At 43.8% G+C, this 26,324-nt stretch overlaps 1 protein-coding gene across 1 annotated transcript in view; it reads right to left on the bottom strand.

Annotated features, from left to right (window-relative positions):
- The window catches only part of epb41l4b (erythrocyte membrane protein band 4.1 like 4B), a 211,454-nt gene that overhangs the window by 4,778 nt on the left and 180,352 nt on the right, over positions 1 to 26,324 (bottom strand). Inside the window, exons 8-13 of the mRNA XM_078538663.1 lie at positions 23,819 to 23,906; positions 23,621 to 23,709; positions 23,461 to 23,530; positions 21,332 to 21,501; positions 21,133 to 21,242; positions 18,995 to 19,025 (exon numbers count right to left, since the gene is read on the bottom strand). Of these exons, the coding sequence (XP_078394789.1) occupies positions 18,995 to 19,025; positions 21,133 to 21,242; positions 21,332 to 21,501; positions 23,461 to 23,530; positions 23,621 to 23,709; positions 23,819 to 23,906 (558 nt within the window). The remainder of the gene's footprint in view (positions 1 to 18,994; positions 19,026 to 21,132; positions 21,243 to 21,331; positions 21,502 to 23,460; positions 23,531 to 23,620; positions 23,710 to 23,818; positions 23,907 to 26,324) is intronic.

The following is a 26,324-nucleotide window of genomic DNA, read 5'->3' as shown; positions in this document are numbered from 1 at the left end:
ATAAAGAAACTTCTCTTCACCTCAAGCTTAAATAAGCGACTCCTTATCCCAAGACAGTGCCCCCATATTCTAGGTGCCTCAGCCAGGGGAAGCAACCTCTTAGTGTCTATCCTGTCAAGTCTCTTCAGAATCATGTACATTTCAATGAAGTCACCTATCATTCTTCTAAATTCAGGAACCAATCTTGTGATCCTTTGCTGTACCGCCTCCAAGGCAAGTATATCCTTCCCTAGATATGGAGATCAAAACTGTGCACAGTATTCTAGGTGTGCTCTCACCAAAGCCCTACACAATCTACAAGATATGTAAGCAGCCTACATATAAACAAAATAGGGCAGGACAATATTGGATAGCATAAAGTAAGGGAGGACATTGATGGAAGCGAATAAATAGAGATATAGAACAGCAGTCTAAAAAGGTGATTAAACATAACGTTAGAGGAAATCCTATTAAAAATGGGTCAAAATACCTGTACAAAGATGCACACAGTGTCCGTAATAAAACAGTGGAGTTGGAGGCAATCGTGCATTGGGAGGAACCAGATATAATAGGAATTACTGAGACATGGCTGCAGAAAAATCAGGGCTGGGAAATTAAACATCATGGTTTTTTTTCCCCTTAATCTTTCAGGGGATGTGGGTGTCACTGGCAAGGCCAGTATTTGTTGCCCACACCTAATTGCCCTTGAACTGAGAGGCTTGCTAGACCATTTCAGAGGTCAGTTAAGAGTCAACCACATGGCTGTGGGCCTGGAGTGGTATGTAGGCCAGACAAGGTAAGGATGGCAAGTTTCCTTCCCTAAAGGACATTCGTGAATCAAATAGGTTTTTATGACAACCAACAATGGTTTGATGGTCACTATTACTGAGACTAGCTTTTTTAATTTCAGATTGTTTTTATTAATTGAATTTAAATTCCACCAGTTGCCATGGTGGGATTTGAATCAGTGTCACCACAGCATTAACCTGGGCCTCTGGATTACTAGTCCAGTGACATTACCACTATGCTACCACCTCCCCTAAATATAAGTGTAATATATTTAGAAAAGATAGAGAAGGAAAATGGGGAGGTGGAGTAGCTGTACTTATTCAGAATAACATATTGACAGTAAGAAAAAGGGAATGTAGCTATCAGCAAATTATGAACAGAATTTAAAAAAAAATTCATTCTCAGGATGTGGGCTTCGCTGGCTGGGCCAGCATTTATTGCCCATCCCTAGTTGCCCTTGAGATGGTGGTGGTGAGCTGTATGAGCTGCCTTCTTGAACCGCTGCAGTCCATGTGGTGTAGGTACACCCACAGTGCTGTTAGAGAGGGTGTTCCAGGATTTTGACCCAGCGACAGTGAAGGAATGGTGATATATTTCCAAGTCAGGATGGTGAGTGACTTGGAGGGGAACTTCCAGGTGGTGGTGCTCCATGTATCTGCTGCCCTTGTCCTTCGAGATGGTAGGGAGCATGGGTTTGCAAGGTGCTGTTGAAGGAGCCTTGGTGAATTCCTGCAGTGGATCTTGTAGACGGTACACACTGCTGCTGCGGTGCTGGAGGGAGTGAATGTTTATGGATGTGATGCCAATCAAGTGGGCTGCTTTATCCTGGACAGTGTGAAGCTTCTTGAATGTTGTGGGAGCTGCAGTCATCCAGGCAAGTGGAGAATATTCCATCACACTCCTGACTTGTGCCTTGTAAATGGTGGACAGGCTTCGGGGAGTCAGGAGATGAGTTGCTTGTCGCACGATTCCTAGCCTCTGACCTGCTCTTGTAGCCACAGTATCTATATGGCTAGTCCAGTTCAGTTTATGGTCAATGGTAACCCCCAGGATGTTGATAGTGGGGGGTTCAGTGACGGTAATGCCATTGAACACCAAGGGGCGATGGTTGGATTCTCTCTTGTTGGAGATGGTCATGGCCTGATGTGAATGTTACTTACCACTTGTCAGCCCAAGCCTGGATATTGTCCAGATCTTGCTGCATTTGGATATGGACTGCTTCAGTATCTGAGGAGTTGCGAATGGTGCTGAATATTGTGCAATCATCAGCAAACATCCCCACTTCTGACCTTATGATGGAAGGAAGGTCATTGATGAAGCAGCTGAAGATGGTTGGGCCAAGGACACTACCCTGAGGAACTCCTGCAGTGATGTCCTGGAGCTGAGAGGATTGACCTCCAACAACCACAACTATCTTTCTTTGTGCTAGATATGACTCCAACTAGCGGGGAGTTTTCCCCTGATTCCCATTGACTCCAGTTTTGCTAGGGCTACTTGATAGCATATTCGGTCAAATGTGGCCTTCATGTCAAGGGCAGTCACTTTCACCTCATCTCGGGAGTTCAGCTCTTTTGTTCATATTTAAACCAAGGCTGTAATGAGGTCAGGAGCTGAGTGGCCCTGGCAGAACCCAAACTGGGTATCAGTGAGCAGGTTATTGCTTAGCAAGTGCCGCTTGATAGCACTGTTGATGACCCCTTCATTACTTTACTGATGATTGAGAGTAGACTGATAGGGCGGTAATTAGCCGGGTTGGGTTTGTCCTGCTTTTTGTGTACAGGACATACCTGGGCAATTTTCCACATAGCTGGGTAGATGCCAGTGTTGTAGCTGTACTGGAACAGCTAAGCTAGGGGCGTAGCAAGTTCTGGAGCACAAGTCTTCAGTACTATTCCCAGAATATTGTCAGGGCCCAAAGCCTTTGCAGTATCCAGTGCCTTCAGCCCTTTCTTGCTATCACGTGACGTGAATCAAATTGGCTGAAGGCTGGCATCTGTGATGCTGGGGACCTCCAACGGAGGCTGAGATGGATCATCCACTCGGCACTTCTGGCTAAAGATTTTTGCGAATGCTTCAGTCTTATCTTTTGCACTGATATGCTGGGCTCCTCCATCAAGCTCAATTGACCCTTAACTTTACTCACATAAGGCAGCTGGGCTGCTGGGTTCAGCGCCTGCTGACTTACCAGGTGCAATTTTCTGCTCCCACCAGCGGCGGGATTCGTGGCAGGCAAGTTCTTTCCGGGCCTTCCTCATAATGTGATCTGCGGATCAGCGAGGTACTGAAGTTATGGACCGTGCGTGCCCACAACACGTGGGCGCACTTAATTTGCCGTCATTGAAAAAGTCAATTTCATGCTGGCGGAAAATTAGTTCCGAATTTTGTGCATACAACTTTGCTGGCGGGTTAAAGGCAGGCCGGGTTTCCCGATGAACAATGTCGGGAATCCTATTTGCATTCATTAGCAATACTAATTAAAAGGCCACCCTGCCAGAATTAAGTTTTGTCCTCCAAATTAAGTTCCCTGACAGCAAGAATTTAGAACGTTCAGTTTTACGGCTGTATATAAAAGCGGCATGCATCTGGCAAGCTTCACCTCTTCCATGACTCTGAGGTAACTAGATGTTGCTTTCGCCTTCTTGGAGACCTTGTGTAACTTCACTTGAGTGCCAAGGCTGGAAACAGGAGGCACACGAAGGCTGGAGGTGGGCAGTGGCGTGTAGGGTGGACGGGTGGATTAAAGGCTGGATAAGGGAGGTAGGCTTACTGGGGATGAGAGTGAAGAGTGTCTGGGAAAGTGGAGGTGGTGGGGAAAGAGTGCCCGGAGAAGGCAGGGAGAGGGTGGGAAATGTCTTGGAGAGCAGGGTCGCTGCTGTCGACAGTGGGGTCCTGGGGGTTAATTCAGGGTACTGGTGATAGGAGAGAACAGTCACGATCAGAGGTGGGAGTGGGATGTGGTATGGTGGCAGGTCTAGGGTGAGATTCTGGTAGGTGAAGGTCTGATTGGGGGGGTGGTGGTGGTGGGGGAGGAGAGGGCACTGTGAGGGACTCAAATAACTCATTGGGGGAGGGGGTTGCGGTTGGCAGGGTCAAGGTGGGCATGGGGATGGTAACAGGTGTTGGCTCTGAAGGAAGGGAAGGCATTTGGAAGTGGATAGTGATCGGATCCATGGTAATGGCAGGGGAGGTTCAAGGGTGACAGAGGGGAGAGGAATGGCGATATTGGGTGGGTTTTGGGTAATGGGGTAAGAGTAAGTGGTGGTGGATCGAGCTTGAAAGGTGATGCTCACCATTTTTCTAAACTGACCTTGATCATGCAGTTAGTTAGTCAGTCAGATACCTCAAAGAGGGAGCAGGGTCCTTCGGGTGAGTGGATTTCAAGGTCAGCACAAGTGGCCAACTAAAGGAACACCCTAATAATTAAGACAACTTAATGTCGAACATGCTTAGTTGTGTTCTCCTCTCTATGGTGAAGCCAGCATTGCAACAAGTTTGTTCCCGACTCATGGGTCTCATAACATCGAGATCCCAGAAAGGTGTGAAGCTGCCGCACCATCTGTGGCATTTGCCATCTGCTGCAGTCAGAGGCGGGGATGAAAGGACAGAGGGAGGTGGATGCCTCCAGGGGGCAGAGCTGGTGGACAGCAGCCCTCGTGACTCCAAACCTCCATTCTCCTGGGTGCATGGTCCTGGCTGACAAGGGCTCATGCAATTAGTCTTTCTATGCTGCCAAGGCAATGGTCTCTCTATGGAGTCTTGAGGGTAGTGGAGACAATGGAATAGTGTCAGAGGGAGGCTTCTTGCACATGGCTCTCATCACCCTGATCAAAGAGCAATGTCTCCATACGCAGACATGTATGAATGGGAGGAACACCCATCTCTGGTCCTCCAGGATGTCCTTTATCTGGAAGGGGTGGGGTGGGGATATTATGGGTCTCGACGGAGGCCAGGCACAGAGCTTAGGACTGGTCTGCTGGTTTTGAGATGGAAGGAAACCTGTAAAGGGCATGTTAACTAAATGTATCACTTCAATTTGTTCACAGATCCACTGAGGCATCATTGATGCAGGCTGTAGGAAGCCCTGCCGTGGCAATGCCTCTTGTCCAGCTGAGGAGCAGGGGGGCCCGTTGCCAGGTGGAGCAAGGGCCTGAGCAGAGGGGCCTCTAGATAATCAAGAAGCTGGTGAACAACGCAACAGGGAGCATTGGCCCGACCATGGGTTTAACACCGGTGATGCTCTTATCTAGAGATGAATGAAAGGCAATTCCGGAGGCACCCTACTATGTCCCGGATGTGGTGACTCACATCAGCCAGTTTCTCTAGTATGAGCTGCGGCTGCAAGGACTCTGGAGGAGTAATCCAGGGCTCCTGGCCTGCAGTGAGTGAATATCTGTCCGATGTCTTTTAAATATGGCGCCAGGACCTTTGACCTCATGAGGATACAGCAGAGCAGGCGACTTCTTGCCTGCCCCACCACAAGGTTCCTGTGCCCCTCGTGGAAGCATAACTAATGAGCTGAACAGTGGAAAATTGTGCGTTTTCAGCCGTCCCACTGTCTAGTAGGAAACACGGCGACTTTCCCGCCCGTCACCAGACTTCGATTCCAGAATGGAAAATTCCACCTACTGTGCTGTGTAGTACATTTTGGTAGGAGGAATAGGGAGGTCACTTATTACTAGGAAGATGTAAGTCAAGGTGGAGCAGAGGTGCAAAGGGATCCCGGAGTAAAAATACACCAATCACCAAAATCTGTGCCACTGGTTGGCATATTAAAAAAAAACAAACCAAGCACTAGGCTTTATTTCTAGGGGAACAGAGTTGAGAAGTCGGGATGTTATGCTAAACATGTTTCAGACCTTGGTTAGATCACACTTTAGAGTACTGTGTGCAGTTCTGATCACCATATTATAAAGACAATTTAGAGGCATTGTAGAGGGTGCAGAGAAGATTTACAAGGATGAAAGCAGAAATGTGTGGGTATCTATATCATGAAAGGATTGACAGGCTGGGACTCCTCTTTTGAAAAAGTGTTGATGGATGATTGAATAGAGCTCTTTAAAATTATGAAGGTTTTTGATAGAGAGGATACGGAGACAATGGGCGGAATTTTACCAGGATTGCACTAAGTGCGGTAGCGGGTGGGTAAATTGGAGTCCTACCCGCCGATGAAAATGGCCGATTTTCACGCTGTATCTTCCTGAGCCTGGCTCATTATTTATGCATACCCGGGAAACACAGCGTTTCCATGGTGGGCAGGCTCTCATTTGCCTGCTCGACATCACCTGGCTCTTGCATCACACCAGCTACCATCTTTAAAAGGCAACCGGCAGCAAAGCACTTAGCGCCACCAGCTGACCATTGCTGTCCGGGAGAAATGGCCAGCAAAGGCAAGAAGACTGTAGCGCCCTGCTTCAATGATGGGTTCCTCGAGAGACTGCTGGATGCCATGAAGGCCTGAGGGATTTGTTCTACCCCCGCTCTGGCCGCAGGATGGGTAATAATATTACCAACCCGGCTTGGGAGGCGGTGGCAGCGGTGGTCAGCGCAAACGCCCTGCAGAGGAGGACAGCCACTCAGTGCCGCAAAAGGATGAATGATCTCCTTCATTCCGCCAGGGTAAGCCACTCTTTTCTTCACTCCCAACTCACAAACCCATCACACACCCACAGGGCCCTCACTTACTGCCAGTTCAAGGGACATCACCATTCACTCTTTCACACACACCGTCATTGTCCTCAGCCATCCATGGGACCACTCACCACCCACACAGTCCAGGCATACTAATCATCTGGCAGGAGTCATGATACACTCCACCCATCTCTATCCATGTTCATCTCGGTCCACTGGCTCACAACAGCAGGGAAAGGTCACAGGCAGGTGGAGTGATGCAGGACATCAAGTTATGACAGAATTCGAAAAAAGAGCCATCCAGCCAGCCAGGGTGAGGTTGGCGCTGCTCCACCAAGTGAGGATCCAGCAGTGCAACATCCATCAGACAACCACGCCGTCCTCTTTCACAGGCCACTGCCATGCACTAAGTATCTCTCCTTGCTTTCGCAGGCACATCTGCCAAACAGCCGAAAGAGTCCATGACCCAAAGCCTCCAATCAAGCTCCGAAGAAACCTCTGAAGAGGAATCTTAAGGCACCCTCCCTGAAGTCCCGTCACAGCGCTCACCCACACCCTTCACCAGTGCAGACACACACACCTCGGTGGGACCTAGCTTCAGGGTAGCCTCAGGATCACAATCTGGTTAGCACATCGCACTTTCTGATCCACAGCAGGCGGAGGCAGGGACTTCCCAGGTCCACGGCACTCGGAGGACTGCTGGAGACCAGAACGTTGCTGAGTCCGAGTCAGATGAGGAGCCCCTGGACTCGGTCATGTCACAGTTGCTGGAGCTGCAAATGCAAGCTCGGGAACATCAGGAAGGGATGTTCGCTGCACTCCTCAGGTTGCAAGGCATGATGGAGGACTCCATCCATCTTCAGGCTGATGTAATAGCGCCTGCATTGCAATGCACTGAGGTCAACACTGGCAGGATGGCGGATGCCATGGAGTCCTTGGTCCAGGACGTCACTCCTGCGCAACTGCGTGGGCCTAACTCCATTGTTGGTGCCATAGTTGGCCTCCAACAGTGTATGCAAGTGAGGAGCTGGGCAGCTTGATCTCACTCCAGCTATCCCCTTCCGCTCACAGAGTCAGCCAGGGGCCCTCAGGCACCCATAGAGAGGATGATCAGTAGGTGCATGCTCTGGGGCCATCCATCCAGGTGACTCTGGGAGTGACCGGCCCATCCGAATCCTGTTTTCCTCAGATCCAGCTTCACAGGCTGAGGAGGGTGCCACTGCCACACAGCAGGACCCTAAAAGCAGGCTGGGGCCCTCCAAGTCTTGGCCCCCCAGTGGACGCCCGCCAAAGTCATCACAGTCAGCAGGCTGCCTCCACCTCTGCTGTGGATGTCTGGGGAGCACCAAGCTGTAGCAGCAGGGTTAGGAAAGTTAGGTAAAAGTAGTTGTACAGCCTGGCCACGGGTGTTGATCACTTGTACATACTGTTCACCAATGTCAATAAACTCCTAACAATGTCACCCTGCCTATGGCTCATTGTTCTGATGAGCAGTGTTCTTGTCACTCAGATGTGAAACCTTTCTGCACAAGATAAAAGGGAGATGTCTCAGTCCAAGGCCTCTTCCCTGTCTCTGTGCAGCCTTCAGACCACAATGATGGTCCAGCCTCACACTCCCTAGAAACATTACTGATGCCTGCACCTCAGCGGTGCTGGTCATTGCAGCCAGAATGTAGTGGGCAGGCACCACAGAGTTCTCTTGTACTCTGTGTGTGCTCTCAGCACCTTTAAGGTGGGGCTGGTCCCCATCACACCAGCATCTGTGACCAGTGATGCTGTGCACCAGCTCCAGAAGGGCTGAGGTGCTGAAGGTGGACACAGCATCAGGTGCGTCTAAAGTTTTATGGCTGCGTCTCTGATATGGACCTGATCATGGAGCGCAAGCGAGCTGACCTTGGCCAGACAGGAGTCAGACATTCTCAGAGGCTGTGTGAAGTCTATGGAGTGTCCTCACTGCATGTTGTCTTCATCCTTCTGCAATCGAGTGACTATTGGGGCCTCCACCGCATCTCCATGACAGGAGCATTCTCACAGAGGGTATAGCTGCTACCATAAGTCAGACTGGAGTCAAATATTCACAACTGCGATGTGAGGATCTACGGGGACACCTCACTGCGTGTCGTCAACATCCTCCACAAATCTGGCAGCTATGAGGACCTCCCGAGTGCGCCTGCCTCATCTCGCCAGTGTGAGAGCCTCATCCCCTTCGTCCTCACCACTGAGGACCCCCCTCACCCTCATTCCCATCGGCATCCTCCTCATCAGAGGAGACATGCAGCTCCTTCAACTCCTCCTCAGCCAGCTCCTCACCCCATTGTAGCGACAGGTTGTAAAGGGAGCAACAGATGATGATGATACATGATACCCTCTGTCTGTGGACTGTATTGCAGGGCTCCACCAGACCGGTCCAGGCACTGGAACCGCATCCTCAGCGTCCCGATGGTCTGCTCCACCAAGTTGCAAACTGCTGCATGAGCCTCATTATAGCGTCGCTCTGCTGCAGTCTGAGGCCACCACACGGGTGTCATCATCCACAGCCTCTGCGGGTAGCCCTTGTTCAGAAGGAGCCAACCCCCCTGCAGCCTCTGTGGACCCTGGAAGACTGCAGGGATCTGCGAGAAACTCAGGATGTAGGCATCGTGTACACTCCCTGGAAACCAAGCGCATACCTGCAGGACACGTTTCTGGTGGTTGCATACCAACTGCACGTACAGTGAATGGAAGCCCTTGTGGTTGATGAAGTCCACTGAGTATAGCGGTGGTGACCTGAGCACCACATGAGTGCAGTCAATCGCACCCTGCACCTGTGGGAATCCTGAGATCAGGGCAAATCCAATGGTCCTTGCATCCTGGTTGTCCCGGTCCTGGGCAAAATGCAGAAAGTTGTGTGCCATAGAGAAGATGGCATCCATGATGCATTTGTGGGTGGCGGATTGTGAAATCCCACAGAGATCACCTGTGGAACCCTGAAAGGAGTCACTGGTATAGAAATTGAGCGCCGTGGTCACTTTCACAGCCACTGGCAGTGGATGCCCTCCATGTCCCCTTCATGCCAAGTCCGGCAGTAAGTGGCAGGTATAGCCACCAGGTCCCCAGGCATGCACAGTCATTGGCGACACTGATTCTCAGCCATCTGCAGGAATGGCAGGCAGCATCTATAGACCCTGGGCGTCGCTAGGTGATGATACAGCGTGTGCAGGAGCCCCTGTTGCTCCTTCTTCATGAGGTTGCTGCTCCTGCCTTTGCACGGTCAGGCATTTCAGTCACTCTTTCCTCCATCTTCTACGGTCTCTGTAGGCCATCAAGCATACAGCTAGGTCACCAGGATCCATGATCCTGACATGGTCCTCCTGCAGTATGAAAGAGAGAGAGAGTGACGTGGTTATCATGGCTATACCTATTCCTGGCCTTGTGTGACCGCCCCTTAAAGCTTCCCAGAGTGCGCTGGTCACCCCTCGGATGGTCAGTGATGAGTGTGCTGCATGGCTGCCCTGTCAACTTGAGACATGGAGAACACTGGTCCAAACCAGGATGCTGAGATTGCAAGGGGCTGTGAGCACCTCCAGCAGTGACTGCTACATGGCCAGCGTTGGCGAGGAGATTATACAACATGTGCAGTCCAACTGATCTACAGTCCAATAAAATGGTGTCGGACTCGACGTCTGTGCCAGGGGGGTGGGGAGTAAGGTACAGAGCGCTTGGTGGCCCGTTGGTGCCTCCGCGTTGCTTGTATGGGTGGGCAGGCTAGGAACCTGACCCCAATCATATCACTGTGACTGCGCCTGATCTTTCTTAGTTGCAGAGGCATGGTCAGTTTATACAGGTGTCTCTAATGAGTGGCCACTCCCCTCACTTACACTGCCCCCCGCCAACCTTGATTGCCTGTGCGTGGGATGCAGCGCCAGGGCAGCACTTGGCCCCCATGTCCCTCAGCAGTCGCCTCCGAGGCTGGCCAGCGTTTGCCCCTAGACATCATCCCCTCACCTCAGCAGTCACCTCTGGGGCCAGGCATCAGTTGCCCCTGCCCCCTGGTGCCCCTAAGGCCTGTAAACTATGGGCGAGCTGTGGCGAACGCTGCTGCTCACTCACCTCAGTTCCCCCAAAGTGAAGGCCGCCAAGTGCAAGTCGCCTGCGTGCTGTGTGAAACACGTCGCTGTGCTTTCCCGCTGACATGGACGGACAATATGGTGGGGTTCCAAGAGCCTGGCAGGATGGCCTTTAAACTATATGCTAATGTATTACAATTAGCTCCTCGCCGACTGACGGCAGGAAACGCGGCCCCCTCGTTGGCGGGCTGAGCGGACGATCGTGACCTGCCTTCACGCTGTTGTGAAGCAGGTCGCGCCATATTTTCCGTGCACGCCACCTATCACGCCCACCGCCAGCAGGCTCGGAAAATTTTGCCCAATGTTTCCAGTTGTGGAGAAGAGCATAACTAGAGGCCATCAATATAGAAGAGTAACCAAGAAATCCAACAGGAAATTCAGAAGACACTTCTTTACCCAAAGCGTGATGAGAATGTGGAGCTCACTACCACAGGTAGTGGTTAAAACAAATAACATTGATGCATTTCAAAGGAAGCTAGACAGGTATTTGAGGGAAAAGGAAATGGATGGTTACAGTAGTAGATATAGATGAGAAAGGATGGTAGGAGGTTCGGGTGGAGCAGAAACACAGGCATTGACTGGTTGGGACGAATGGACTGTTTCTGTGCAATCCTCTTTATTCTTGCACTCTAAGCCCCTTGCAATGAAGGTCAACATTCAATTTGACTTCCTAATTGCTGATTGTAACTACATGCTAACTTTGTGTTTCTTGTGCAAGAGCATCCAAATCTCTCTGATCATCAACATTTAAAAGTTTCAAGCCTTTGAAAAAAATATTCTGCTCTTCTATTCTTATTAGCAAAGTGAATAGCCTCATACTTACACACATTATACTCTATCTGCCACCGTGCTGCCCAACCACTAATCGGTTACATCTATTTGCAGCCTCTTTATATGCTCCTCACAATTTACTGTCCCACCTAACTTTGCATTGCCAGCCAACAATTACACCAGGTCTTTTTCCAAGTCCTTGTGTATTAATTCTATTTCATTCATTATAGATTTATGTCCCAAAATGTGATACAATGAGAAGATGATGTGTGCCAAGTGGATCAAATCCACAACGGAAACTTGATCACATGGACACAACAGTTTTGCAATTTGTATTTATTTCGAGATGCTAGCTCTGAATTCAGTAGTAGTATGCCCACTCAGACTTCAGAGATTTTTTTTAAAGAAAACTATATTAAACCTATGCGCATACATAGGTCTACAAATTACTACCATAACAACTCCTAAAACCCCTAATTAATCTGGTTTCCAGTTACACCCCCATTAATGGCAATGATTAAAAAAAAATAGATTTAAACAGATCCAGGCAAGTCAACACAATACCCTGGACAGCAGAATTCAAAGTGGCTTTTCTCAGCTTCGGTTTCTGTAGACAGCAGCTTAATGCACAAATACTGGAGGCTTTTCACATTTCTGGTAGATCTTACAAGGCCTTCCAACACATAGCCTCATTCCCCTTTATAAATGTTTCTCCCTTTTAATGCAAATTCCATTGTTCTCATATGCCTTTGGAACTTTACTTTTCTCAATATAAATCAATGAATGGTGCTAATATTATCAGTAACCTTTGGAACAGTAACACTGCTTGGCCGAGCTTCTCTGGCTAGGTGTAACACCCTATCATCTCTTTGAAATTCAAACTACCCTGATTTATCTAAAAATGCAAATTCTCCTCACCTCACATTCTAAATCTTCAGCCATGGTTAGGTATTTAGCATTTCAAACCTAGCTTCTTTTGATGAGTCAAAGCTTCCAGACCAGCTGTCTCCAACTCAACTAAATCCCACACATACACACAAAAACTATCCAAACCCCACTATTACCCTAATTTTACAATAAATCACAATAATATTATGAGAATTAGTATACCTTCATGACACCCCCTCCTTACAGGAAAATGAATCATCATAATTTAAAAAGACAGCTTCATTTTCTTAACCCATCTTACACTGCCTCCTATACTTATCTATAGACTTATCCATATGCTCACACAATCAATATATATATAATATATATATACACAAATATCCTTGGTATCAACAGAAGTCATTTCAGTCCAGTATTCAGGTTTTAAATGTCCAATTTTCCTTTTGAGCTTTAAACTCTCGACAATGCATTTGCAATTAGGTTTTTTCATTCAGCCACATGTATAATCTGTAGATTCAATGTGTGCAGTAATAAACTCCATCTGAATAGCCTTGCACTTCGGTCTTGAAATTTATCCAGAAACTTTAAAGGATTGTGGTCTGTCCAAACAATTGTTTCTGATTAATTGTTTGCAACGTAAATCTCAAAATGCTGCAACGCTAACACCAGACCCAGAGTCTTCTTTTCGATCATTGAATATCTGTTGTATATTCAACTTTCGTGAAAAATACCCTATCAGTTTCTCAATTCCAGTTTCATCCTCTTGTAACAGTACGGCCCCAATGCCTATATCGCTTGCATCAATAGCTAGCTTAAATTGCTTGGCATAATTGAGTACTGCCAAAACTGGTGTCATAGTCAATACTGTTTTTAAAACTGTCAAAGCCTTCTGACACTCCTATGTCCATTTAAACTTCTTGTTCTTTTTTAATAGGTCAGTCAATGGAGCAACCACACTGCTAAAATTTGGCTCAAATCTCTGGTAAAACCCACTCATGCCCAGAAATCTCAAAACTTCTCGTTTTGTTGTAAGCAAATGGAAATCCACAATAGCATTGACTTTCACATCTCTTGGAGCCACCTTACCATGCCCAATGGTTTGACCTAGATATGTATCTTGCACTTTTGCAAATTCACTTTTAGCCAAGTTCACCACCAAATTAGCTCCTTGTAGTCGAGTAAATCATTCTTCCAGATGCTGTAAATGCTCCTCCCACATTTGACTTAAAACTATCAAGTTGTCAATATAAACAGCACAATTGCTCAGTCCTGCAATTACTTTGTTTGTCAGTCTTTGAAATGTTGCAGGTGCATTTTTCATACAAATGGCATGACTTTAAACAGGTACAGTCCATCTGGCATCACAAAACCCAATATCTCCTTTGCTCTCTCCGATAATGGTACTTACTAATATCTTCTCAGCAAGTCAATCTTTGTGATAAACTTTGATTGTCCCACTTTCTCAATGCAATCTTCCAACCATGAGATAGGATATGAATCCACTTTTGTCACTGCATTCAGCTTTCAATAGTCCACAGAGTCTTTATGTTTCATCTGGTTTCGGTAGCATCTCAAGAGGCGAACTCCAGCCTCCAACTAGACTCAATGATGTCATTTTGAAGCATGAATTCAATTTCTTTCTGTACTAGTGTTAACTTCGCTGGATTTAATCTATAAGGACATTGCCTTATCGAAGATGAAACTTCTACACTCACATCATGTGTAGCTAAATTGTCCTCCCCAGTTTATTTCCACAAATAAACTGTGTGACTGCAATAGTTTCTCCAAATCATTTTGACACTTGTCTAGAAGGTAACTCAATATTACATTTATTTTTTCAAGTACCCCCCTCATTAACCAATTTAATTAGAGGAAAATCAATTTCAGAATCCTTCATTTCTACCACCCCTAATACCTCTTTTTGGTCCTTTTTCCTGTTAAAGAGCAGCAACAACACTACGAGCTATGGTTCTCCTATCTGCCTTGACTTTCCTCACTTGCTGTGATATCTTTAAATGTTCCCTAGCTAACTCACATGCTCTGTCCAATCTTTCTCTGAAGTTTGATACATAATCCAGGAGAGTGGTTTCCAAATTTTGACCCACCAATTTCTCATAAATCAATTTTAGTGGTTTCCTTACCTCATGATCATAAACTAATTCGAAAGGACTAAATTCAGTCGATGCATTAGGAGCATACCTAAAAGCAAATAACAAGAATGGAATTCCCCTATCCTAATCCTGTGGATAGTCCTGACTATATGCCCTCATCATAGTTTTTAATGTTTGATGCCATCTTTCCAAAGCCCCTTGTGATTCAGGATGATAAGCTGTTGACTTAAACTGTTTTATCCCCAAACTGTTCATTACTTCCTTAGACAACTGTGACATGAAATTTGAACCCTGATCTGATTATATTTCTTTAGGTAAACCATATCTTGTAAAAAATGTAGTCAACTCTTCGACAATTCTCTTTGTTTTAATATTTCTCAAAAGTATCACTTCAGGAAACCTTATAGACACATCCATTATTGTCAGTAAGTACTGATTTCTACTTTTAGTCTTAGGGTGGGGTCCTATACAACCAATCATGACCCTAGTAAAAGGTTCTTCAAATGCTTCAATTGAAATGAAAGGTGCCGGTTTAATCACTGCTTGTGGTTTCCCTATCACCTGACATGCATGTCAAGTTCTACAGAATTCCACTACATCTCTATGCAATCCAGGCCAATAAAAATGTTTTTGCATTTTCGCCTGTATCTTTCTAATTCCTAAATGTGCCCCCATTCGAATTCCATGAGCTATTCTTAGGATCTCATTTCTATATCCGAATGGTATAATAATCTGATGTGCTTCCCTCCAGTTTTCATCTGCTGAAGCTTGATACGGCTGCCACTTATTCATTAACACGTTACCCTTAAGGTCATAACATTCTGGAATACATTCCGCCTCTGTTTCTGAGTAAGCTGTCTGATATAACCGTTTTATTTGTGGATCATTTTTCTGTAACTCTACCAACTGCCTTGAGCTAAACACCTCAGCTGCATTATCTTCCCTTCTTTCTTCCTGAACAATCTTATCAAAGGCAGCGTCAGCTAATTGAATTTCTACACCTTCTCCCTGCCTCTTAACTTCCTCTCCTTCCTGTTTCAACCTGTGAGCCTGTGATCTTGTTATCACACAATCTGGAAAGAATCCAGGATGCTCTTTCTGCAACACTTCTGTTAAAAACACCTCTACAGGCTGCTCAGCTACCATAGGCATCACCCACATCTGGGATCCAGCTATATCATTACCTAAAATAAATTAAATCCCTGCAATGGGCAATTTTTCCACTACTCCAACAACTGCCTCGCCTGTTTTCCACTTACTCTTTAAAGTCACTTTCCATAATGGAATAGGTTTAGCATCTCCATGAACCCCACTTAATATCACCTGTTCCTGCAATACTATCGCTATCCCACAACATTAAGGATTGACTAGCCACTATGTCTCTTAAAATTTTTATATCTTTACCTACTCCACCTTGTACACATGGAAAGACTTCCCCTCCACATACAAAATCTTTGATCATTTCTGCAACCTGCTCCTTAGAACTCCCTTGGGTAAATTGTGAGCACAATCCTACTTCTTTACTCATCATTGATTCTTCCTGTTTTACCTGTACATAAACCACTGGTTTTTCCTATGCATGAACCTCAGAACCCACAGTACTTTTACCTCCAGAACTTTTCTACATCCCAATAATTCCAACAGATTTTCTCTGTAATTTCCAACACACTGACTTCGTGTGCCCAACTTTATTACATTGAAAACACCTCAATTTTCGAGTGTCGCCTCTACCCTCAGCACCCTTTTAATCTGAGCAAAAACTTCCTGGGAATTTCCATCTACACCTTCTCTTCACCTTCCCACTTTCTATCCTGCTCTGATTGAAAAGGGTGGCGAAAAAAAGGTTTAGGTCTATGAACTAACTCATAATCATCAGCTATTTCTGCTGCTTGTCTTACCGTTTTAACCCTCTGTTTCTCCACATGAGTTCTCACTACCGAAGGAATTGAATCTTTAAATTCTTCTAACAGAATTACTTCTCTTAGCGGTGCATATGTTGTCTCTATCTTTAATGCCCATATCCACTGGTCAAAATTACTTTGTTTTACTCTCTCAATTTCAATCTAAGTTTGCCCAGGCTGTTTTCTTATATTCCTAAATTTCTACCTGTAAGACTCAGGAACCAACTCATATGCACTCAAAGTAGCCTTTTTTACCACATCATAATTCAATGACATTTCTTCTGACAGTGAAGCATAAACCTCATGTGCTCTACCCACTAACCTAGATTGTAACAACAATGTCCAGTTTTCTTGTGGCCATTTCATCTGTTTAGCTATCTTCTCAAATGAAATAAAGAATGCCTTCACATTTCTTTCTTCAAACTTCAGAAGAGCTTGCAGAAATTTAAACATCTTCCCCCGGGTTTTAGGTCAATGTTTTTTTCATCATCAGAACTTTTCTCAGCATCTGATGTCTCTTTTTTAAAGTCCAGCTTTTTAAGTCGGTACCCTCTGTCTCTTCTTTCCCTCTTTCCTCCATTGCTAATGTTTGCCTCTGGGGATCAAGTTTTTGCATTTCCATTTCTTTTTGAAATAACCTCTCTTTTCCCTTCCTTTAGCTTCTAGCCTTTTCAATTTCAATTCTTTTTTCTTTTGCCTCCAATTCAAGATTTTTCAGTTCCTCTGGTTTTCAAATTCAAGCTTCTTCGGTTCTAACTGAAGTCTCACTACCTCCAGCAGTGACTCACTAATGTCAGGTATCACTTCCCAACTTTAAATGCTGTGCTATCACTTCAACTATGTCTGTTTTCTTTGCCCCTACCAGTAACTTCAACTGCAACTTATCCGCCAACTCTGCTAACTTACCCTTAGATACTTCGTGTAACCCGGAGCAGAATGTTTAGGTTGCAGTGCAGGCGCATTCAGCAGATCTTGGAGCAGCCAGAGAATGGACTGCCAACCCCAACCGCGGTATCATGCCAGCCTGAAGCGCGTGCTGAAATGTTCAGTGTTGCCGGGGTGGCAGGAGAAGGGCGGGCGCTGATGTAAGCGCGGGTGCAGGCGAGCGCTGAATGAAAGCTCCCTGAAGGCAGAGAGCTGCCTCAGGAAGCTGAAGACTTTAAAACCAATAAATAAAGATTTTAAAATCCGTAAAAAAATGTCCATGCATCACAATCAATGATCTGAACAAGTACATGATAAAAATTCTGTCCATACATTTTAATTTTTTTAAATTTAATAATGGAAACCTCATCCCATCCTTGGATGAGGTTTCATCAAAATGCAAAGTCTGCCTGGCAGATTCGCCCGTCTGCCAATTGTAAGGTTGGACGAAACACGGAAAATTAGGAAAATAGGAATCTTAACAACTTTAGTTGTCTTCTTAATTGTTGATGGGCACGCTTCCGACACTCATGCATGCTTGCCGACTGAAGTATCGCATGAGTGCGGTGATGTTGTGATGCTCACCCAATGTCATCACGCGCGATTTCATGTCCGATCGGGCGGGGTGTGCGCCTGCATGGCGACCTAAAAATTGTGCCCCCAATCAGAGTTATATCTCCTACTTCCAAAAAAGTTATAGCCATGGATACAGCCATTTTTGCAGTCTCACCACTTTAAAAATCCCACACACCAATTCCTGAATTCAAAGTGCTTCTCGTACTTATACCCTTAAGATTCACCAACTTCAAACTAATCAAGGAATTTCAAATATCCTGCAAAGAGGCCCAATTTGTTATGGCGCAGAGGATGATGCATGCCAGGTGGATCCAGTCCACGAGGCAAACTTGATCACATGGTCACAATGGTTTTGAAATTTGCATTTATTTCAAGATGCGTGTCCTGAATTCACTAGTAATACTCCCACCCAGACATCAGAAATATTTTAGAAAACTAAATTAAATATTTATTAACAAAAACAAAGATTTCAAGCGCATACAAAGGCCTATAAATTACTGCTATAATAACTCCTAAAACCCCTAATTAATCTGGCTCCCAGTTACACCCCCATAAAGGCAACAGTTAAAAAGAAAGATTTAAACAGATCCAGGCAAGTCAACACAATAGCAGCTTAATGCACAAATACAGGAGGCTTTTCCCATTTCTGATAGATGTTACAAGGCCTTCCAACACATAGCCTGATTCCCCTTTATACATGTTTCTCCCTTTTAACGCAAATTCCATTGTTCCCATATGTCTTTGGAACTTTACTTTTCTCATAATATAAGTCAATGCATGGTGCTAATATTATCAGTAACCTTTGGGAAAAATAAACACACTGCTTGGCCTAGCTTCTCTGGACAGGTGTTACATCCTACCATCTCTTTGAAGTTCAAACAACCCTGATTTATCTAAAAATGCAAATTCTCTTCACCTTACATTCCAAAACTTCAGCCAAGTTCATGTACATAGCATTTCAAACCTAACTTCTTTTGATGAGTCAAAGCCTCCAGACCAGCTGACTCCAACTCAATTAAATATCTCTCTCTCACGCACACACACACTATCCAAGCCCCACTATTAATGTACTTTTACAATAAATCACAATAATGTTATGAGAATTATTATACCTTTGTGACAAAATGTTTTCATTTATGCTAACAATTGACAATTATGAATATTAAGCTTTGTTTGCTTTATGTCTGCCCAACAATAAAATTGATCTAAACTCTTTACAAATTGTAAATCGTTACAGCAGAAATGATCTGTCAAGTGTTAACAGCTTCTGGCAAAGTTTCATGCTATCTAATACCTATAGCAAAAGAGAAGTAATTCAAACCTGGCATGTCCATATTTCACTGCGTTTGAACCTGTAAGAAATGAGAAAATTATTGCATATTAGTGGGCTTCTCTTCTCCTTCCCCCAACACACATACATGTTAATTGTATTCCTGAAATTATGATGACTGAATAAGTCAAACTCAAGTGTTTCCTATTTCTCCAGACTGCACTTACATTTAATTGTTTTATTTTAGTGACTCAAAACATACTTCATAAAGAAGTTTAACTTGAAGTAAAGTATGTACTGAAAACAAGCAATGTTCCTGCAGTGAAAGCCTGTCTTATTGACATTTTTCTAAGTATATAAAGAATGTCTTGGATGCTTTCCCTTCACCTCAAAAGAATACTTCTAAAAAAATTAACATACATCATTACATTCCCAGCAGCATCAGTAAAATCTTGTGAAAATGATGATATTAGTCATGGTTCCCAAGTTTAGAAAATATTAGAACATTAAAAATCTGCTTAATGTGAAAGATTGGGCATCAGCGGATTAGATTCTGCCTTTTCATATTTGTTTGTGGGATGCTGGCGTTGCTGGCCAGCATTTATTGCCCAGCCCTAATTGCCCTTGTTCAGAGGGCATTTAAGAGTCAACCACATTGCTATGGGCCTGGAGTCACATGTAGGCCAAGCCAGGCCAGGCCAGGTAAGGATGGCAGAATTCCTTCCCTGAAGGGCATTAGTGAACCAGATGGGCTTTTCTGATAATCGGCAATGGTTTCATGGTCATCATCAGACTTTTAATTCCAGATTTTTATTGAATTCAAGTTTCACCATCTGCTGTAGTGGGATTCAAACCCGGTCCCCAGAGCATTACCCTGGGTCTCTGAAATACTAGTCCAGTGACAATACCGCAATGCCACCACCTCCCCTTTTAACCTACTTCCTAAATTTGATCTCAGAAACCTAATGGGATGAAAGTGTCTCCATCCAAGATTCCTTTGATGATTCAGTGGGCGGAATCGTCCCTTATTTGCACAGTGATGTTTTACCCGCTGGCTGCAAAAGCGGCTTTAAGCACCGCATTGTCCTCTTCCTGCCTCACATTTTATGCAGTCATGGGAAACACAGTTTAACTGGCGAGCTTCCTTTGCTTCGCTCGCCATGGTGTTACTTCACTGCTTCCTCATGCCGGGCACCATATTTGAACTATAACCATGCGCACAGCTCTCAACACTTGCAGCCCATGACTGCTGCACAGAAGACATGGCCCCGAAAGTCAAAGAGACTGCAGACCCCATTTTTCTGATGCGTTCGTGGAACGCCATTTGGACACTGTGGAAGGCCGCCACAATGTTATCTACCCCCACTCTGGTTGGAGGAGGCCCATCAGTGTCGCCACTCTGGCTTGGGAGGCGGTGGCAGTCGTGATCAGTGCCAATGCTGCACAGAAGAGGTTTGCTATCCAGTGCAGAAAGAGGATGAATGATCTCATCCATGCTGCCAGGATAAGGCAACCATCTCATCACTCTAAACTCACACACTCACAAGCTCATCACACATTCAATGGCATCTCACTCACTGCCAGTTCAAAGGACATCATCACTCACTCATGCACCCTCATCTCCATCTGTCCTCATCTCTTCTGGAGATTGCATCCTCAGCCTGCACCATCTTGAGGCCACTTGCAAAGATCAATATGTGTCCCCACACACACCCTGGGATACCCCCCTTCCCCAGTACAGCCCTCGCCCTGCAGTCCCTTCCCTTGCTTGAGGCCACTTCTCCCCCTTCCCTAAGCAATCCATAGCCCTGCAGCCTTTGAAAAGCCACCACTGCCTTACGGCTGGTCTTGTAAGTAGGGACCGGCCTGTGAGCCTCCCTAAAGTGATGCGGTGCTGCCTGTGAAGCCTGGCTCACAGGATGTGGCTCTTTCAAATTTGACATTAATTGCAAATTATATTCCCTAACCCGCAAGAAATTGGAAATTGGAAGTCAACACAATGGTGCAGTGTGGATTCTCACAGGGGTCAAGCTGGAGTACATTCTGGAGAAGTAGTAGCTTTATATGGTGTATATCCATGTGATACCTAATCTACAAATGTCCGTTGCTGACAGTGGTGTACTGTTAACACGCATCACCTTGTTTAAAAGAATAATCAAAGAGTTTTTAAAAATCCATAACACAAATACCTTTAATTGTGGAATGTCGTCGTGAGGGATAGCGTTTGCTTGGGCGCCTTTCAAATGTACTTGTCCGGCGTAGTCTACTTTTGTGTGTTGCTTCATATTCAGTTCGACCACTGGAATAAATATTGGCTTGCTGTTACATAAATAGTATTTAAACAGGTAGAAATAAGCAAAATACAAAGTTAAATTGTAAAAGTGATACCTGAATCTAAAGCGAGATCCCAGACGCATGAAATCTGATCGTCCCTCTTTATTTTGGGTAGGAGCTCGTAGTCTGAAAAATGCATGATTCTCCACAGCACATCTCCACAAGTGTTTACATGCTTTGGAATTATCTAACCGGAAAACAAATGTGTGCTCCTGTTCTCTACCCTTTTATCGAGGTGGAAAAGTTAAGAGACACATTTTAAGAAAAGGTAATTTTTATAGAATACTACGCCTCTAATAAATAAGAAACATCGGCCCAACTTTTGCTGTCAAAATAACAATGAGGCTAACAGTGCTCACTGTTATTAATGAGTGACTTGGATAGCAACTTCCACAACATGCACAATTAAACACAGAAATCAGAAATTTGCTGTCCAAGTTGTCTTGCTCCTTCAGGAGCTTCACTCCAGAAGTATCTTTTTCAAGAAAATCACTGAATGAAATACATACCATGCATCAGGCTGTTCTACTTACCAACTGGATACCGACTAAACACGTCAGAAAATATTAGGGCTGATCTATTCAAATGTAAGTGACTTTTTTCATGGCATGATAAGTCTCAATTCAAGCCAAACAGCACCTCTGTACAAGTGAGGGGAGTCATCCTTCAGATTGTAATTATTGTTGGAGATTTAAAAAAATTAATTAAAATAAAATGTTTTGTATTGCCTTTTTTAGTTTCTCTCTCTTAATTTCATCTTCTTTTCCCTCTCTTTATTTTGCTTTCTGTACATGATTCGGAACTGAATTAACAATTCTAACTTGTATGTCCTGGTTCAGGCTTTGTATGTCTCAGTAAGGATTCTTCAATCTAATTGTTAAGGAGATATACAGTTTCTTGCATGTTTTCTAATTACTGCAACTTCTAGTGCAAAAGCCTGCGTAGAAGGTCTGTGGACAAGTGTATGAACAACAACTATGAACAGCTAGCACAGTTTGTTTGTCACTGACTACAAAATCTGAGCCATTAAAGCTAACAGATCCTTCTGAATATTACTTCGTGGTTTGACTTTGAAACTCACAAGCCAACAACTACACTTCCAGTGACTGAGGTATGAGAGTATTTTCTGCCTATAGATGAATCAGCATCATATACACTTCAGCATGCACTCTTGACAAATCAGTTGAGGAATAGCGCCATACAATCTTGCAAGGTGTCATGTTTTATGATTTGAGATTATTTCTCCACACAGCGGATTTTGTTTTTTGAAAGCAACGTACGTTCTCAAGTTTAAAAAAATGTACCTATAGGGAAGGTTGGTTGGCTTCATCGTAAGACTAAACATTAGCTTCTCTGGGCATTCAAAAAATACCTCACACTCAATATATGCAAAAGCCCTTTAATATCTGTCTGCTTGTGAAAGGATACAAGATTGGGGCTGGGGCACACACCAATAAACAAGTGGTCTTTTGTTTAAAATGGAAAGGCTACAAATGTAGTCAGGCAGTAGAAGGAGGGTGGATTTCAGGAATAAGGAGTTAGAAAATTAACTTTACGTCAAGCAAAATGAAGCGCAGTGGTATAGCTTATCTAGATTATTATACAAACGACACTGATGAAAATAAGTGATCTGGTCATAACTGCTATTATGTATGTTCACTTGATAGGAATAAAGCAATTTATACCCAAAGTTTGTTTCACCAAATATTCACTCAGTCCACCTAGAGAGAGAAAAAAGAAATACATGTGCAGAAAATATGAGTATCCAGTCCAGATCACAAGGGGATGCTTTCATTACAAGCCTGGATTATGCTATTGTGCAAGGAAGCACTGGGCAGTGAATTAATCTCTATGAAAGTAGACCCTCAGACAGGCGGCACTGAACCCAAGAAGGCGCAACGTGTAACGCGCTAAAAATAAGTTTCAAAAATAGATCTGAAGATATTGAATTTAATAAAAAAACTAAATGATTTTTACTTCTAACTGAAAAGCAACTTTGTGTGGTAGCCTGTGGACACTGAGAAATGAACTAAATCTTGAAAATTGTTGTACATTATCTGAAAAAGTAATCTGGACTGGATTCAACAAAGTCAGATACAGGATCTAACACAGTGATCTTCTAATGTAGTACTCCAATCAGATTCTCTGCATCTGCCTTGAACTCCATCAGATGTGCTACTCACCTGTTCATCATCCTCCACAACAACAAGTGTTAGTTTGTTTTTTTTGAAGTCCAACTGGGTAATTTTGGGCCTGTATGATATAGAGAATGTGTTCAGAGAACTTGAACAACTTCTTAGCATGATTTCGAATAGGAAAATATAACAGAAAAAAGTTCTTTACCAAAAGAACAGGCCTATTTTGTTTGATCCTTCAAAGATCAATATGCCAGTTGGTGTCAAGCCAAGGGAATATTCATAGCCATCTCTTCCCTAGGAGAGAGGGAACATTACAGAAGAGAGTTATGCATTAGATAGTCCATAAATATATATATATATTATATATATATATATATATTTAAAGGACTTCTTCTAAGATTACCTTGACAGTGTGCATGTCCACACCATACATTTCTAGCCATTTAGCTTTGTTTAAATAACATAATTCTGCCTGTGCTGGGCTTTTCCCCCTATGAAAATAAGAAAATGAAATCAGTAATAATGCCATGTTTGACCAGAGCTTCAATTACAATACCACAAACAATCATCGCTCACGTCATAACTGATGTTGGTTAACTTTATGCACTGTTTTCTTTCCCTGACACATACAAATTCCTCATGAGCCACTACATAAAATGCTAACCAAAACTGATTGTCTTTCATCACTTTTCAACAGGCCCCAGTGTTATATTCAACTGCAAACATCCCCATTTGCTCTATGGAAACACAAGGAATATTTCAGGTTCAGAACATTTCAATTAATACCCCATCATCTGATCACCAGCACCATGTACTGGCCTTGGCTTGGGGCTAGTTATTGCACACTGTTATTTAATATTGCTATTGGCTCAGTCCTAGAAATATCCAGCTGGTACTGATAATAGGTGTCAAGTTTTCAGCCCAAAATGACCCATCCTCTGAGGAAGATGGTAACAAGGGCCACAAGAAGACACAACAGTGGATTTTGAGACAGCCTTCTTACGACATGGTACCTGAAAGAGGAGGAGGAGCATTACAACAACTTTAAAATATAGTTCATCACATGAGAATGTCGTTATATCTATTGACAGGAAGAGGTTATGTTTCATTACAACAATAACAGCAGCCTGTATTTATATAATGCCTTTCAAGTAGTAAAATATCCCATGGTGATTCAACAGTAGTGTTATCTAACAACATCTGACATCAAGCCACAAAAGGAGATATTAAGGCAAATGACCAAAAATTTGGTTGAAGAGATTTCAAGAAGTGACTAAAGGAGGAAAGAGAGACAGTGAGGTTTAGGGAAGGGATTCCAGTGGTTAAGGCCTTGGCAGCTAAAGGCATAACCACCAATGATGGTGTGAGTAAAACTGGAATGCTTAAGAGGTCAGAATTGGAGGAGCATAGATATCTTGGAGGATTACAAGGCAGGAGGAGATTACAGAGATAGGGAGGGGCAAGGTCATGGAGCAATTTTTAAATAAAGATGAGAGCTTTAAAATTGAGGCATGGCTTTACTGGAAGCCAATGTAGCTCAGTGGGCACAGGTGATGGATGAACGGGGCTTAGGCTATTAGAAAGAAAAATATTGATTTAAAATATCCAATTAATTAAATATAAAGGTGAGTGAACAGGTACCCTATTTTGCAGATGAATATAATGCATGTATGTAACTTTGTAACCATACATTTTTGTTGAAAATAGGTTTGGGATATTAATTTGGAAGCTACCTACATCTAATCAGCAGTGCAGTCATTCCGCAAACTAGTGTGCTCAAGTGCTATTTAAAGTTACAACTTAAATAATAAAAATTAGAAATCAACTTTCTGCAGTCCTAAGAAAAAAAAATTCCATTAATCACAGCAAGACTATTATTTTGTGTCTGCTCTGATGACAGGTCATTGATGTAAAACATCTATTTCTCTCCACAGATGCTGCCTGACCTGCTGAGTGTTTCTAGAATTTTGTTTTTATATCATTTTATGCACTTTGACTTTATAAAAAGCACTATGACCTGTAAAATATTAATATGAGAGTAAACTGAAGTTAAACAGACTTGTTTGGAAGAGATATACAGGGCATACAAGAGACCCATCACATGAAATTGCAGGACTACAACACAATGATTGCAATTGTATAATTTTAATCTGGTAAATTAGGTGTAGGCTTGGTCGAGCCAATGGCAAACTGTTTATCCAGTTACTATATTAGAACACTGCAATATTCTAGATTGTATGGAAGGTTTCATGTCCCAGTTCTATCTGCATTGAGTCCTTTATTCTCTAAGCTTAAGATTCCTGACACTGATGGTATTTCTCAAATCGTTTCCAAAATGCAAGAGTCTGAATTATTCCTGTCCTATTTCTTCTCACCCCACCATTCTTCATCTTTGAAATTTAGTCATGTTCATCCTGTCCAATAAAAAACCCATTCTCTTACCCCTTCAAATTACTGTCTTGTTGCTTTGACTTTCTAAATTTATGGAAGTGCTATTCTTGCACAATCTATGCTGAAAATTCTGCCCTTATCCATAATTATCAGCATAGTTTTCAGCTTGACCATGCCAGTTGTGATCTCGCTGTCTCTGCTATGCACCTCTGGAAAGACTGAACACTGTGGGTGACTCATCTGCATTGTTTTGGATATCTTTCTTTATACAAAGTTTAGCTTCATGCACTTCCACACAAATTACTATCTTATGGCCTCTCCCCATATGTTTATAGTTAAGCTAGTTTTCTCGCAATTGCTCTGTGGTTCCCATGTCGTCTGATTTTTTCCATTAACACAGGCATTCCCCTGGGCTCTGTTCACCCTCTAAATCTGTTTTTTGCTCTTATAAATAAAGTTCTTCCAATATCCTCAAACTATTTTTACACTTTTATTGATGATTTCACCCTATATTCATC

Source organism: Cetorhinus maximus, chromosome 3, assembly GCF_964194155.1.
Source record: "Cetorhinus maximus chromosome 3, sCetMax3.hap1.1, whole genome shotgun sequence".
NCBI lineage: Eukaryota > Metazoa > Chordata > Chondrichthyes > Lamniformes > Cetorhinidae > Cetorhinus > Cetorhinus maximus.
The sequence above is the reverse complement of the archived record's forward strand: the minus strand, read 5'-3'. Positions and strand labels throughout refer to the sequence as shown.